The following is a 17,369-nucleotide window of genomic DNA, read 5'->3' as shown; positions in this document are numbered from 1 at the left end:
GATCTAACATGAGTTGTTGCGGTATGAGTTCATTCAACTTGCCAAAGTGTTTCTATGGACCTCCCTTCCACATCTCTGTCCACTGTTTTCTTGTAGATGCCTGTATCAGGTTCAAGACACTGGTTGCAGCTTACAAGACAGTAACAAAATGTGTACCTCAATACTTAAAGGGCTTGATCACTCCTTACACTCCAGCAACAGTGCTGCACTCCTCCAACTCTGACCGTTTGGTTGTCCGACACTCGAGAAGTCCAACATCGAAAGTCCATAAGTTGTTGGTTTTGGATTTGATGTGGTGGATGAGTTCCCTCTCTCCCTGAGAACAGCTGAACCCCTTTCAGCATTCAAGACCTCAGACCTCATCTCTTTCAGATGCACTTATCTCCTGATCTGCACCACCACCTGAACTGACCTATAAATTTGCATCACACCAGCTGTCATGATCCTAACGGTGGTATCGGTCAAGCTTTGCTCCGACAATCAAACAGCTGCACAGAGTTCTATCAAGATCTTTGCAAGCAGTAAGAAATAGTGCAATATATGCAAAATTCTTGTCTGCTTGAGTTATATTTTATATATTTTCACTTTAAAGGTGAACAGCAGAACCAAAGCTTCCAGCTTTACTGTTAGAAATGCCAATTCAGCTCTGCAGTTTTTACGCAGTACTAGCAATTTACAGGGTGGCCGAGGTGGATTGTCAATGAATTACTGATAAAAAAAAAAAAAACCTGGACATTTTTTAGAAGCATTTGTAAAAGTACAACTCTCACTTAAGCAAATTGAACTTCTAATGTTGTCCTTGTATAAAATTATTTTTAAAAAAATGTAAAAGGTTTGTTGCAAATATAACTTCCCTTTGCTGGCCAGGTCACTTTTAGTTTAAATGGACTTTTAGATATGTAACTAGGTCACATACGGATAGCTTTGAATTTGGGTTGAGGGTTTGTGTATGTCTGCTTTTGAATGGTAATGGTTTTGTATAGCAGTAGCCTGTTCTTTTCTGACCATTTTTTTATTATTTGGAATTTAGCTTTATACCCTTGTGGTATGTGAGCTCAAGATACATTTTACTACCCACTCACTTTTGTTAACCACCTCTCGGAGTTGTGGCGATCCAGAACCTGTCCTGGAATTACTGGACGCTAGGCTACTGAGCTAGGATGGGTTCACCGTGGACAGGTCACAAGTCCATTGCAGGGTAGCCACACACATGCACTCAGTCACACACTACATCTTTCCTCTGTGGGAGGAAACCCACATAAAAACTCCATACAGACTTAGCTGGATTGAAACCTATACCAGAACACCCCAGGTTCTATGAGCCAGTAGCACTACCTGCTGCACCACTGTGCTTCTTACATTTAACTGTTTTACCAGTAAAATGTTAAAAATGGACATTAACTACCTAATGTATGAGTCAAACATCATATGATGCAGGTAGCATATCATTTAAGACTAAAAATGGCTGTCATACAGTTTAAAACACACCATGACCTTAAACAGTCATCAGTAACCCCTTTAAAACCTCAAGCACATGCAGTTATTGGCTGAGTGTATACAGAATGATGTGTTTCTGGGCCCTTCCCACTGCCCCTTACTTGCTCTGTGTCAGATCCACCACGATGAAGTCCTTCTCCAGGAGAACTGCTACTGCGTAAGGCTCCTGCACTTCTGCAATCAGAAAGCCACAGAGAAGCGTCCAACTTTAGATGGGAATCACAGCCTTTTCACTGCTCTTAGTAGTAAGTGGTAAGACTTCTTCAGCTCACACTCCTATATTATTGGGCCAGCAGGTGGAACAGTCGTTATAGCTGCTGCCCTGTATTCGAGGGACCCAGGATTGAATCATACCCCCTGCTGTAGTACCGTTGAGCAAGATACTTACCCTAAATTGCTCCAGCAAAAATTGCCCAGTTTTAAAAATGGGAAAATCATTGTAAGTAGCGTAACCTTGTGAGCTGCCTTGCAGGTGACATTACTGTGACTTTGTTCTTTCAGGTGGGATCCTGTCATGAGCATCAGTTCAAGAAGTAGAGGTACTATAAATAAATTCCTGGGGCGTAATCTTAATGTTATATACAATGAAAATAGTATGGAAAAGGTAAAAGGTGATACACAGCTGATATTTTTCAGAAAGTGCATTTGTCACTTTTATTGTTCAAAAAGGAATCTCCAGAGTTCTTGAACATAACCTGTAAGACAAGCTGCTCATCTGATGCTCTGCTTTAACAAGTACACTAATATTGAGATAGAATACAGAGACTGCGTGTTGGAGCTGATCTCCGTCCCAGAATGATGCTTGTTATCCCATGTGTGTGTTTGTGTGTGTGTGTGTGTGTGTGTGTGTGTGTGTGTGTGTGTGTGTGTTGCTCATTTTATTCTTTTTCAGAAGCAGAAGTTGTACTGTAACTGATATACAAGTGCTCTTGGGGTCACCTTCCCCTTTATGTACCTTTTCCACTCTGCCTTTCTCTCTTAGTCACAGTTTGTGCTAAGACCTCACTCACCGTTGGGGTACGGGGTCTCACAGAGTACAAGGAACTCGACGATTGGGTGGTCCATCTCCAGCACAGTCACCGACTTGCCGTGCATGATGGTAAGGGCGGGCTTCCTGCCAGGCTTGTCATAAGAAAGTCCACCGGAGAAGATGATGAAGGGCTCACTACTGTAGGGACACAAGACCTTACTGTCCCCTTTGCTCTCATATTTCCACAGCCCATTACCCTCTCACTCATTCAGAAGTGTTCCCATTTACTCCTGCAACAACACTCAAGTCATCATCTCCAGGTCTGTATCAGAGAAAGAAGAGTGCCATGCATTGTTAGTGCTCCATTATATTTCATTGCTACCTTCCTGCATCTAAGCTACTCTCAGCCACAAAGTGCTTTGAAGTTTTCTTTGTGTAGATGCATTATATTATTTATTTTCCCTCAGATGTCAGTATCAAGGGTGTATTGTCTGAATAATTAATAGAGGTGAACATTTGGTGCAACAATCAGGGTTAAGGCTTTTGCAGTAGTAAATCATCAGTCAAGTAACAAAAGTGTCTCTTCCAATGAAACGGCAATAAAGTACATGTCTGGTATTGTGGCTTAAGATCCACCTCATGAATATTCTCTGGAAAAATTAAAGTGTCAGGGTAAAAACAGTCCTATTCCATGTTTCACATTTCCTGCACAAAAAACAATAAACCAACCTCAGTCTGAACTCTGACCTCCAATCAGACCACCGCACATGAATCCATAACAGCATAATACCATACTGCACACCATGATACACTCAGTTCAAGCACAAAACAAACTAAAGTACAGCATCTCTGGAGGGACTTCAACCGAAAGTATTCCGTCTGGACACAGATCTCAACCAAAAGCAGCCCTTGTCAAGACACAGACATGCTCCTAATCCACAGTCCCTGTTCAGAAGCACAGATTTACGCCACAGTGACATTTATGAGAAAATCTCAACTCTAAGCTTTATATAGAGACTCACTGCCATTGTGTGTAGACATCTGTCTTTCAGAAATTAATATATTTGTTTTAAAATAAAGGCTTACAGTCTTAATCCAAAACCCTTTGAAATGGAAATGCAGGAATTACTATACAATAACTATTCTGAAATAACGACATCACCGTCCATAAGTAAAAGGAAAAATTTCTTCAGAAATGCTACGCAATCTCTTTCTAGATGATTAAACTAAATTTTTTTGTTAAAATTATATTAAATTTGACTTTGAATGTGCATTTTATCCAAAGAGAAAATGAGGGGGAAAAGATATAAACGAGTATAATTTATTTAACTGTATCCACATTCCAAGTGACTTGTACGAAGCATTGTTTTTGCAATGACACCATCTGTCTTAGTGTGATAAAAGCATCGGCACTAGCTGCTGTTAACGAGGACCCGCGTGTTTGAAATTGCCTCTGGTGATGGACGAGTGACTGAAGAGCAGAGGGCCAGTGGGATACAGAGACTCAGGAAGCTTCTGAGGGACCTGCTCACCTGCTCCGGGACGTCTTGTATTCCACCTTCAGGATGGGTTTGCAGGACTCTGCCTTCTTCCCATCCCTTTGGCTCTTACCTAAAGCACCCAGGAAAATTGTGGAGCAGGTGGACCACTGATTAGATTAGATTGATTTCACATCATATTGTGCTGTGCAGCCACTAGGTGACATTACTGTGACTTTGTTCTTTGAGGTGGGATCCTCTCGAACGATGAAAAAGGAGGACAATTTTATTTTTACAATATAGCTACATTACTGGGGACAGAGAAAGATATCCGAGACAGCTAGACAGGGGTCAGTGACTGTATCTGCTGGCTCTCACGTCATCTAGGCAGCCAAGCATCTGCCCCAGAAAACTCTTCACACTGACATGACTAAGGTGCTAAAATTGTTCAAAGCAGCTTAGTAAAATATTGGCTCTCCACAGCCAAGATCTGCTCTTAGTGTGAAAATCAGGAGTGGTCAACTGGTGTGACCAGGTGAGATCAGCTTGTTCTATAAGCTAGTATGATTAGACATTGAGGTCCGTAGAAGAGGTGTGACAGCAGAGGTTCTCACCATGGGGGAAGGTCACCTGGAAAGGCTTGGTGGTGTTTCTCAGGCTCCAGGTGGTCAGGCTGCCATCTGAGTGGCTGCACATAAACTGCTTCCCCTCATGGTGCCAGCTGACAGAGTGGATCGCCTAAGCAAAAATGGTGACAAGGAGGAGAAAAACAGGGGTAGGAGTAGAGTGAAGAAGCAAAGCAGTCAAGGCATAGGAACTAGGAAAACAGCAGAGGTTTTAGGTGCGGTCTGAAGAGAGACAGCACAGCATCCAGGTACCCCAGCAGGTTGCCCATGAAACCAGACGCGCTGTGACCTTTATCAACGTGTGATGTGACAGTGCAGTCAATACCACAAATACCGTTTTGTATAAAGGACTTCGAGACACGGAACTATCAGTAGCACAGAGCAGCGTAATACAAAATAGCTCCTGTTCACTGTCAGCATCTAAATAGATGTAAAAGTAACATAAATGAAAATAAGGTTTCAGGAAAACACATCAACCTGTGATTTCTTAGGCGCTTATTTCCATGTTAAGTGCCCCAAAACACTGTTACTCATATCAATTTGTTGGTGAATTGAGGGGTAAAATTGAAACAGTTGGAAGTGTTGCATCAGAAAGTTGCTGAGGAAACACCACAAAGCTCATCCAAATATCCTAATTAAAGAGCCGTTCATGGGCTGTCCTTTGAGAGCGGATGGGTTTCGGAGCACATGGACGCAAAGTGAGGTTTGAAAAACACACGCCCTGGTGTCCTGCTTTCCGTCTGATGGAGCGAGTCATAGATAGAATCACTGCAGCATGCATCTCTTTTAATCTTTCTCGGCTTCCTTTATGAAAAACTAAATTAATACTTCTTTGCTCTGCGTTTCCCTGAACGCTTTTAAAGCTGTGGTTGAAATTGCTTCACATGCGCTGAAAACAATACAATTAAGAAGCTGAGGCGAAAAACCGGAGGGATGTAGAGAGTGATGGTGCGATGTGTAAATTAATTCCTCAGAACTTACATAAAAACACAGAGCTCAACAGGAAGCTGGGAGCAGTTGCAATGGGCTGGCTGTGCGGCAGCTTTGACCTGTGAAACTTTTATTTTAAATCAGACGCTCTTCATAAACACTCGGAAAGCCAGCCAAGGCTGCAGAGTCCTCGGCCATGAAGGACTCGCAGTCTGCGCCTGACAAAAGTGTGATTTAACTCTGGCCGTTTTAGCACTTGATTTGATGATGTGATTGCGTTCGGCTGCTTCACTCTCTTCGGTGACCTCAGTGCGGGGCAGCACAGTGGCTGCAGAAAACACACTCTATTTGATTAGAAGGCTGCTCTTCAGCAACTGCTAAATGAAGATATTAATCTTGCACTAAAATTTTCTTTTTATTAATTAAAACCCATTCTTTTCTGATTATGAGACGGGTTCCATTCGTGTGAACAGTTTAGACATAAGTTTCCTACAATCCAAGAGCAGGAAACATAAAGCAATGCTTAAGGACATGAACCCTTGAGCAAGGTACATACCCTGAACTGCTGTAGTAAGTATATTCAGTCATATAGCGTATCAGTCATAAGAACAACAAGGTCAATATAGGACAGCTGGTAGTGTAGTGGTTAGACCTACTGCCTTTGGACCTGAAAGTGGCAGGTTTGATTCCCACCTCTAGCTATTGCACCCTTGACCAAGGTACTTACCCTAAATTGCCCAGCTGTATAAATAGGTAAATAATTGTAAAATAGCTTAACATTGTAAATCAGTGTAGGGAAGAGTGTCAGCTAACTGAATAACTGTGAGTCACTTTGGATGAAAGCATCCACTAAGCAGTGAATTAAAAATCTTAAGGATTCTGCTGCAATAGTAGAAGCTAAAATCAACACACTTTGAAGATGCTCTGACAGACTGAGGTTTATTTACACCGCTGTGCTCCAGAGACAAAACCATGGCCAAACTGTACATTTTTGAAGAGACTTTTGAAGAAACACAAGGCCGAACTCAGCACTGCTGGAAGATGCTGTCTAGTTCTGGAGGCAGTCCAGCACAACCCACCTCATCATAGTAGATTCTGAAGTCGGCCTTTTTTGCCCTCAGGTCCCACTGAACTACAGTTCCACTCTCAAAGCCGATCAGCAGCTGCGGCGGAGGAGGAGGGCAGGGGAAAGCATTATGTAAGCAGCACGCAGGTAAACTGGTCAATAATGTAAATTTGAGCAATTCGGAATATGAAGCAGATAAACAAATAATGTATGCATTTTTCAAAGGCAATTAACACCAAAAATTATACTTGCAGTTTGCAAACACTGGAACCAGTAGTCAATTGTTTGAAAACCCAACAAATACGTCACAATAACAAAAGGTTTCTCTCAATATATTGATGTCTTAGGTCCTGTAAAAAAATCTTAGATGAAGTTATAATGAATAGAAATTTGCCATAGGATTTTATTCATTTACTAAATTTTCATCAACAACTCATCCCATGAAGTGTCTTTGTTTTCCAGAACCTATTTTGGAAACAAAGTGTGCATGGCAAAGTACACCTTGGATGTCACTTCATTACAGGATTCATACTTCATTTATAATCTTTCAGCAACATTAAGTTAACATTAAACTTACTGAAAATAAATTATATGGAATCTTCACAGCCCCCTCAAACTATTCAATAGTTTGTCAATCAATTCATCACAAAAGCATATGCAAAATTTGTCAGCATTAAGCCACTTTGTTTGCTTTATTATGTACAATACACAATGTCAATAAAAGCATAATAGTAAAGATGTACTTTGATTTATTCATGGGAAAGGTCTTGTAAAAGTCCCGAATACAGTTATAATGACAAAAAAAAATGCTATAAGACTTTTAATTAAGAATTTTTCTGCAAGAATGTGTAACAATTTTAATTTACAGCTAGCATTCGTTCAAATTCAAAATTCAATAAATTCAACTTAAAACTAATTTAAAATTACTGAAAAGGAAAAAAATGTTGTCTCAAACTCCTCTTCCTTGCCAAGTTTTGGCTGATCTGACACATGCATTGTTCTTCATCTTGGTATTGATTACTAGCACTCAGAAACACTAGACACATGCTATAAATGCCATGGAATCTGATTTAATCCAGTCCCTCACTGCTACTGTGAATGCGCTTTACTGCCAACTAAGACCTGGATGTGGAAGCAGGCATTGCGTTTGCTCTGCAAAAAAAAAAAAAAAAAAAAACACTTTTGAAAAGAAATGAACACATTTTATGCATCTTCTAAATTTTGTATATATGATTTCTGTAACAAGCAGAAATGCATATTGCCATCATTTCTGCACCACTAAATGATATGTGCATAATGCATCCAACCAACCAATCGTCTGTAATCGCTCGTCCCATGCTGAGTCATGGTGAGCCAGAGCCTTACCCAGCAACACAGGGCACAAGGCCGAAGGGGAAGGGGACACACCCTGGACGGGATGCCAGTCTGCCGCAGGGCACCCCAGGCGGGGATCGAATCCCAGGCCCACCACACAGCAAGGACCAGCTGAACCTGCCGTGCCACCTCACCCCAGCAGCAATGCATCCAAAAAAGGTTTATCCATACCTTTAGGAGATACATGCTGCTTGTTATTTGGGGGAGTGTTGTTCAAGAGTCAGTTGATACCATTGCACTTACCTTGCCTTCATCCCTGGGACAGTCACTCAGATGGACCACAGGGCCAGGGTGGGTTTTGGTGGATCTGGGAATAAGATCAGGTGGACAGGAATGGTAAGAGAAGGTATTATACACAAGTTGTTGCTTCCTGCTGGGTGGAGTGGTTTGCATAGTCTTTGGGGTCATCATGGTCTTCACAGCAGCCAACAGACACCAAGCTTTGGAACAGTTTGTTTGAGAGAGAACCTTCATTTCACTGCCGCACAGGTCACGAATCTGAGCTCAGCCTTTCATCTGTGCTCTAAAGAAGCTAAATGCAGAAGCAAGGATGTACACTCTTCGGTTTACTTGTTTGCAGTACTTCCTGGTATTGTTTTTTTTTCTGCATTATCATTGGAGTTTGCTTTTTACTGGACAATAAATACTCTTTCCAAAGTTTTACAGCTTTAATAAGTTTTCCACATGAAATAACATATTTTTATCAATTTCATCAAGAGAGATTTACCATGATTGAAATTTGAGACACTACCGGACTGGTAAAGCTGGGATGCCCGACAGGACTGGAGGCCTAGATGAATGCTCAATGCCCCTTTGATATGGCACATGGAACCCCTGCGTCAAAACGTCTGCATTTCCCGCAGACCAACAAGGACGTGATTGGCCCTTCGTCTGCGACACGGTGACACGGCAGTGATGAAGGGTGCACTCAGACGTACGGTAATTAAGCCATGATGGACTACAGAAGCCAGGCGAGCAGCAGCACAGCTACGCACCCCAAAGTCGCCCAGCCCGTCTCACACCAGCATTCATCACTGCGACTAACTGCCCCATTTGCGCCCCTGTGAAGGAATCCCTCATTTTAACGGATGGGACGAGAGTTCTTTTCAGGTCTGCAGCATCTGCAGAGGATTCTGGGACATTCAGAACATTTACTTGTCCCTCTCAGAGGGGGTGGAACCCTGGGTTAGCACTCAATTTGTAGTGATTTAACTAAACCCTTGTACACTTATTGGATTCACACTTGTTTAAAGCTGTTTGACAAAAGTATGCCATTTAATGTCATGTACTTTGTGCGATGCTGGCACTAACAATTACTCATTCTGAAATTGCAAGTAACTTGACAGAATTTAAATGTGGTTTGGATCAAAGGACTGAAGATGAAGAAGCAGCGTTCCTAGACAAACATACTGCCTTGTTCTTTGAAGTCAGTCCTCAGAAATCTCCACCCAGCATTGCGAGGGCTGTTTCCACAGAAAGCTGACACTGTCAGGAGTGTGTAGACCATCCCAGATACTTCTGGAATTAAATGGTTTTGTGAATTCATTGCAGCCCAAGTTTGGTTGCTACAGCCGTAATGATCGGCATGGTCCGTTGAGTCACATGCTACAAGTATAGATAGATAGATAGATAGATCCTCCAAGGGAAATTCATAATTCAGGTCATAGGGACCACTCACATGGTTTTCATGGTAAGGGAGAGTACAGAAGTGGGTGGCAATTACCTTCTTCCACAGATGTTTTTGGACTGCAATCACAAGAAGAATGTGCAAACTCTGTATACCCTGAGCCACATTAAAACCTGCACCCAACCAAGCACCGGAGCCAATGTGAGGCACCAGAACCACTACGGCATTGCCATGCTGCAAAGTTGAAGGGAGATACTGATTAATAACATGATTTCTTTCCTGATTGTTCAGAATTCAGGCATCATGGACAGGACATCACTCAGGGTTGTGTGCACAAAATACCCGCTTTGCTTTTAGGTCTTTCCTTTCCATGTTTAGAAAAAATCTGCATGACTGAAATGTAATGTCACACGACACATGCAAACGCAAATGAACAACCGCTTGACAATAAGTCCTGTTGTGCTTGATTCCAGAGGGCCTCCTGTCCTCTTTAAATGCTAATGTCCATTGGTGATTTAATTCCACGCAGACAGATTGGCATTGTCCAAACAAACCATTTACTGTATGGAAATTTTCCATTTACAGTAATTTCCCCACTCTGTTCTGAAAGGTGATGTTTTTTTAAAGAAGAAATCAACAGTTTTGAGCATTCACACACAAACATCACGCACAGGATTCATGCTCTTTTCTGCTTCATTGCGAGCGTTTTCAAATGCAGACATGACTGTTGTCTCCGCAAGTTCAAATAGGCACATCTGGAGAAAACCTGGCTTGTCCGTCCAGCCATCGCTATGGCAACCAGCAACTCTAATAAGGTGATTGTGCGCCATTTTCTGGCTCCTGAGTTCCCAATTACAGAGAAGGTTGATTTTTTTATGAGGACAGCCAGAGCGCAAGCACTAGACACAGGCCATCAACAGAGACTAAGCTGCAATGAAAGAGCCAGAAAGGTGGCAATAAAAACAGAAAGGAGGAAACAGAGGCAAAAGCAGAGGCAGTGTTGTGCGCAGAGAGGCAACAGTGAGCAACAGAAAAGCTCAGATTGTGCTTTCAATCATTCACCTTACGAAACGGTAGCCGTGGCACACACTCTAAGGTAAACTACTTCTGGAGGCAGTAAACCAATCTTTATTCAGTTTCAGAGGCAGGGTTGCGTAAAGGCCATCTGCTCTACTAGAAAGGTCAACACCGTTTTGTGGCCGCACGTGGCAACTCCGACACACCTCCAGCAGACAAGGAACGTCTTGCACAGAAAGGTCGTCTCTTTCACCAGCACTCCCTTCAAGCCTGCAAGAACCTCTGAGCTGTTCCGAGGCAAACAGCACTGTCGCATCTGTTCACATCATCGCCGGCATGCTTTCCACAACATCACCATATTCCACATCTTTACCAGGTCTTACCTGAAGTCTTGACTAAATGGATTTAAAATTAAATTTGGATACAAGGCTTCTATTTCTTCCCATTTCAATTTTTCTCAAACAAATCTACATGCCTCAACCTAAAATTAGAACTAATCATTAAAAAAATTGTGACGACCAAATAATGATATATGTTTTCTCAAATGAAGTTTAACAACCGCCTTCTAGACTTAAATGAAGCTAAACTGTTATTCCAGACAACCCTGTCCTGCCCAGAAGCTTTCGAGAGACCACATTCCAGAATTTGAGCAGAACTCCTACTGACATCGATACTGTTGCGTGACATTTCATAGCACGGAATTACAAAGAGGGAAGAAATATGACCAAGGAATTTGTGATCTGATCTAATCCAAGGGCAGGAAATGTCTAATATAATAGAAAGGAAGTAGTACAGGTACAAAACATGCTAAGATTAATGTTTTATTTAGCTCTTCTGGAACTTTCATTACATCATGATAAATGGCACATTTACACAGCTTTAGCAATGCATAAAATTCCGTGTTTTTGAAAAAGTGCTCAACACTCGATTTTTAGAAGGAAGTCGATAAGCAATTAATCAATTGTGGAGTTCAATGACATCTCGCTGTCAGCTTTTTAAATGCAAATGCTCGTGATGCAGTTTTATTACAGATCCTTACAGTCCTAAGGCCATTTCTGTGTGTGCCTGAATAATGAATAATACAATCTAATACTTGAAGCGCATAGCACTTTTCCACGACGAACACAATGCGATGCCAAAAAATACACTACGAAAAACATTTGCATAATAATGAACCAATGGAACGGTAACGTTAGATAAGCATCGTGTCACGGCTTTTTTCAGATGCTGCTGCACAGACTGACTACGGCAACAGTGAACATTAGTAAAACTTCAGGTGCACAAGATGCACCTCAACAGTATAGCAGTTTTCAGCTACACACAAGGATAGAATAAAGACAAAGGTCAGCGGTAATTAATGTGTTTGTTATTTATATTCAGATTACTCCTAATCTTTATTTGTTTCCTATGGCTGAGAGAAGAGACTGTCTTCTTTACTGGGCACACATGGCCACGTAACCTCAGGGTGTTGTTCTCAAAGCCGGGATGATAAAACTAAAGTCGGACCATTAAGGCCCAGGAGGTCCTGCAAGCCCAGAACTGCCTACAGCGATTAGCAATTAGACTACAGCAAACCAAGGTTAGAGGCTCCCCACTTTAGTGGATACCGTGAGGGCAGATGTAACGGAAGCAGATGGAGTGTCTTATTGTCGGTGAAAGCATAACAGGAATTGCCTGCTAAATTGCTTAATTGCCTTAGAATATTTTTAGAAGCTAAATGTGAATATCGACACCAACAAAAGTAATATAAAATACAACCATACACAGTTTATTTCTCAGTTTTTTCTTTGGTTCATACTGAGTTCTCTTCTCCGTGTAATTTATTTATAATTTACTTTTTCATTTGTTTATTTTTAATAGGCTCAAGGTCTAACAAAACCGGGAGTAGTAGTATGAGATCTAATCTTGGGCCTACTGTCAGAATGCCGAGCAGGGAGCAAACAGCAGCTCATGAATTAAACGAGCAATTTGAGTATCTTACTCCTGAACTGAAAAGGTTATTGATTATGTTTGTGGAAATCATATAACCTGGGAAAACAACTGCGTGTGAGTTTATTCACTTAGTGGTGCTTCTTCACACCAAGGCCAATGTGAAGATACAGTATGTCAATATTTAAAATGAAGAGAAAAAAACTCACTCCTGCTTCTAAATGTTTCAAAATACACATCTTAAACAGGAATGAGTCAAATCATGAGCCATTTGGAAACTGAAATAGTACATACGATAAAATAATTCTAATGGACTATATGAGTGACTCAGTCCCAACATAGGATAAGATCAGACAGAGTAATACTTGATTAATCCCTGCAAGGAAATTCACGCAGAGCAGTTTAACAACAAAGTTATTATACGAAGCCGTAATATCAAATACCTTCATAAATTCCCTTTTGAAACGAATAAACACTTCTATCAATCTAGCAGTAAACAACATGAGTTTGTGCAGTTAAATGCCTTAACTAAAATGGAACACAACATTTAAATGACATGCAGATGAGCTCAGTGTGGTAGCACAGAGAGTTGTGCTGTTGTCTCACAGTCCCTGGGGAGTGTGAGAGGACGTAGGTTCGATCCCTGCTCAGTCTGTGTGGAGTTTGCATGTTCTCCCTGGGTCTGTGTGGGTTTCCTCTGAGTGCTCTGGTTTCCTCCCACAGTCCAAAGACATGCTCTTCAGGTTCCCCCCAGTGTGTGAGTAACAGAGAGTGTGTTTCACTGATGTATGGATGGGTGACCCATTGTAAGTAGTGTATCTAGCAGTGTAAGTCACTGTGGTGAATAAGGTGTGTGGGCTGATAACACTACACAGAGTTCACTGGAAGCTGCTTTGGAAAAAAACATCTCATAAATAAATGTAAATGAAAGTGGTAGCACATACATAATGTGGGAAATCTCATAAAATTCCATGACAGTCACACCAAGGTGACTTGTTCTACAGAAGTGCTTCAAAAGCACATGTTGTTGAGTCAGACATATTAGCTGAAATAATTCAATTTTCCCCATTCGGTACCTCAGGTAGAACCTTTAACGGTATCAAACAGTGCTGCAAGCTTTGGAGACACAAAGACTGCACTCCCCATCATTCTGTTTTCTCTTTGTGTTTCTGTCACTATGAGTGCTGCTGTTTTCTGAGGCCACGCTCTTTAGAAACTGAAAGCATCCATGTCTTAGCCACGTTAATAAATGTAATACACACACACACATTTTCTGAACCGCTTGTCCCATACAGGGTCGCGGGGAACCGGAGCCTAACCCGGCAACTCAGGGCCTAAGGCCAGAGGGGGAGGGGACACACCCAGGAAGGGACGCCAGTCTGCCGCAAGGCACCCCAAGCGGGACTCAAACCCCAGACCCACCGGAGAGCAGGACCATTACTTTAAGTAGTATGGGGTACAGGTGACATCAGAGGATTGGGACATAAGCAGGACTGGCCTTAGGCCAGCAGAACCTATTTAACCCAATGGGGCCCAGTGCACACAGGGGGCCACTAGGGTTGTCACCCCCACAAATGAAAAATAGGGAACACCCTAAAAAGAAGGTTGGGAGAGGGAGGAAGAAGGGGATTTAAGCTTTTGTGAATTAAAATTGATCAAGTCTTAATGACGGTCCAGCATGCTTCAGGAGAGACCTAACAGCCTTGCAAACTTCTACAAGATTTTGAAGGATAAAACAAAAAACAAGAAAGATTTCTTTCTGAGTATAGTTTTAGCTAATGCAGTATGAAAGCAGACATTACTGATAGCCAGTATGAAATAAGACCACAAACTGCTCCCTCAGATTGACAGCCAGCCTAGGATAATCTGTCTTTGGTTATATGAAATTGTGAGACCTGTGTCTGCAATTGAGCTGTGAAAAACTAAATTACATGTATGACTTTGTTTTTTATTATTATTATTATTATTATTTTTATTTTTTATAGAGCGCTCTTCTCACGTAGTGACACGAGCGCTTTAACACAGGCATACAGCAAGAAAAATTGATACAAACAAGACAGTCAACTAATGGCTACCATAATGAAGAACTTATTATAGAGCTACAAGTATAACTACTGGCCACCGGGGAAAGGAACAAAAACTCCCAACTGAAGCTTGAGGGAGAAAAAAAACCTCTGGGGGTCCACGGGCCAGTGGTTGCCCACCCCTCCTGGGCATTCTAGAAAATAACAATTTGTAAGCCAGTGTTTAACAAGTAATTATAATGTTGGTAAATGGCATCCTGGATCTCCAGCTCGGCATGGAACGTCTCGATCGTCACGGCAGATGGACATCATCGTCTGTCAGCACGGGATTCGTCCGTTATACCCAATACATATTGTATCTTTATCTTTGCACTTATCTGTACTATTTGCCCTCTTTAAATGGCACAACTATTGTACGTTTTGCACAATTACTGTATATTACTCAGATACATAGAGGCAAATGTAATTTTAGTTCTGGGTTATGTATGGTTTTAAATATGTACAGGGCTAGACTCACAGTTCGATGGCTTTGTTCCACATGATGACGTATCCCGACAGGATGAAGGACTCGACGTTGACAATGTGCGTGTTCCCGCGCTCCGTCCCCACGTACAGCCATTTGCTCTGGAAGGGCAGGTGGCAGAACGTGATGCTGCGAGGGAGAGTGGAGAGGAAAAATTAGAGAGAGCAGATCAAACAGGCGTGAGGAACACCATTGGCTCACACTTACATACTTTAGATCCCAACACCATTCAGGCACATGGGGAGCGTTTTCCAACCCACTGGGCAAACTCAATGTTTGTGCTTCTGCTGCGACGCAAGGCACGCGCCCAATCAGCATGACGTACACGACCGTGTTTTCGCACGTTCTTCCCCTTGTGAGAATTTATGCAAGCGCACGCTGGCACAGTGTTTCCGCTCTCCCTCTCTGGCCGAGCATTACCGCCATTGGGCTGTTATGCAGGAAGCTTTGCCTCCGGGTGCATTTTGAAACACTACGCAAAGACAGGAAAGCGATGCACATCTTACACAGAAGGAAGATGCTAGGAAATGTGCGAACAGGAGACGTTCTAAACTCAAAATAATTTATGCTTTTTTAACCACACCAAGTTCACTGAGATCAGTAGTCACACAATTAGTCACCAGCTGTTCTGCACATCTGTATTCTCAAAGCTCACTACTCAGTCATTGACTCCAGGCCCTGTGTGCTGCTAGGAATGTGTTGCTCTTCCAGCCAAGATCCAAATTAATCAACGTTGAATAAACTCCTGACGGAAAAATCACGGACTCATGTTTAAATGAATTTGTCCACCTGGAGCTTTCTTTCATTGTCTTAATGTACATTTTTTTTTAAAACAATAATGTCTGTAATCATGACAGTTGACTTTTTAACTTAAAATGAAGACGCACACATACATATACACACACACACACACACACACACACACAGAGTCTGAAACTGCTTGTCCCAGGCGGAGCCGCAGCACACCAGGGCCTAGCCTGGAACCACAGGGCGCCACGGGGTGCAGGACTGGAGGGGGAGGGGACACACCCCGGACGGGGCGTCAGCCTCCTGCAGGACACTTCACGCAGGGCTCGTACCCCAGACCCACCACACAGTGGGACCCGGCCAAGCCCGCTGCACCACCGTACCCCCCCGAAATGAAAACACTACTTTAGTAAAATAAAACATTCAGACAAAACCCGAAACACAACTGCAAGCAAAACACTATCTCACTGTTTTTCCATTTCTACAATGGTCAAACGATTTGCACGGACAAACACATTATTTTTCATTTTCATGGTCACGGCTATTCCACTGCTCACACAAATTAAATTTAAAACAAATGGAAAATTATATTGCCCCCAATGGCACATTCAATATAATGACTTGCATCGTTTCTTTCTTTCAATCAACAGCTCAATCAATGTTAATTAATTAGGAATTCAGCAAGTGCAGAAAAGGAGCAGAGCCTATGGCACGAGAGACCTGGAGTGACTAACCATGTGCCAGGTTTGACTGCTCCTATTTTCACAAAGACCCACTACGATTTTATGACATACTTATTAGTAGGCATAGTAGGCACAAGGTGTCCCAAATTCAGTTCCCAACTTCATCAAATCAAGGGCAACATAATCTCTCAATACTCACACATTTCAGTATACATATTTACATATAATACCACGGTAGATGTGCAGAGAAGATAATCATTAACAGTTCCCTCAATCTGTAATGTAAAATCCAACGATTTCGATCTTCTCCATTAAGCCAAAGTTTACTTTCACGCTAAAATACTTAACATACTGACCCAGGCTACAGACAGCATCTGATCCTCTGGGGCTGAATTCAACATTGCCCTGTTTTTCACTTGTTACATCCATTTAATCTTTTAATTAGGCACTCACATGAGATGCTGCATCAAGACCACATTAAACAGTGAGAGTAATTAAGTCATTAAGACCCTGGAGCAGTTTGGCACCCTGGTGTGATATCTGTTCTGCTTCGTTTGAGCCGAAGCTTCAAACTGTCAAAACACAGGGAAAAGACTAGTCTCTATAAAACTGCACGGGTCGGACAATTTGTACATTGTCATGTAGAATGGCAGAGAATTCAGTTTGTTTTTCTCCTGCATCTGTCCAGACAAAGCTAAACGTAAAATGGATTCCTGAAACATTAATGTGAATTACTAAGCTGAGCATGATACAGATCATTCACCTCTTCTTAGGGGACAAAAGTACCTAGAGAAATAACATGCATGTGCACAACAGCATTTCAACATTTCATCTCATACTTACACGTCCAACATTTGCGTGTTTAATTATGAAATGGT

General features: G+C 42.0%; 1 protein-coding gene across 3 annotated transcripts in view; it reads right to left on the bottom strand.

The window, feature by feature from the left end:
- LOC108937426 (syntaxin-binding protein 5-like) overlaps positions 1-17,369 on the bottom strand; it is a 103,692-nt gene that overhangs the window by 28,174 nt on the left and 58,149 nt on the right. For all 3 annotated transcript variants that reach the window (XM_029256995.1, XM_029256996.1, XM_029256997.1), the window contains exons 5-11: positions 15,056-15,190; positions 8,185-8,248; positions 6,581-6,664; positions 4,560-4,683; positions 4,000-4,078; positions 2,508-2,665; positions 1,599-1,671 (exon numbers count right to left, since the gene is read on the bottom strand). In XM_029256995.1, the coding sequence (XP_029112828.1) occupies positions 1,599-1,671; positions 2,508-2,665; positions 4,000-4,078; positions 4,560-4,683; positions 6,581-6,664; positions 8,185-8,248; positions 15,056-15,190 (717 nt within the window). The remainder of the gene's footprint in view (positions 1-1,598; positions 1,672-2,507; positions 2,666-3,999; positions 4,079-4,559; positions 4,684-6,580; positions 6,665-8,184; positions 8,249-15,055; positions 15,191-17,369) is intronic.

Source organism: Scleropages formosus, chromosome 12, assembly GCF_900964775.1.
Source record: "Scleropages formosus chromosome 12, fSclFor1.1, whole genome shotgun sequence".
Lineage (NCBI taxonomy): Eukaryota > Metazoa > Chordata > Actinopteri > Osteoglossiformes > Osteoglossidae > Scleropages > Scleropages formosus.
The sequence above is the reverse complement of the archived record's forward strand: the minus strand, read 5'-3'. Positions and strand labels throughout refer to the sequence as shown.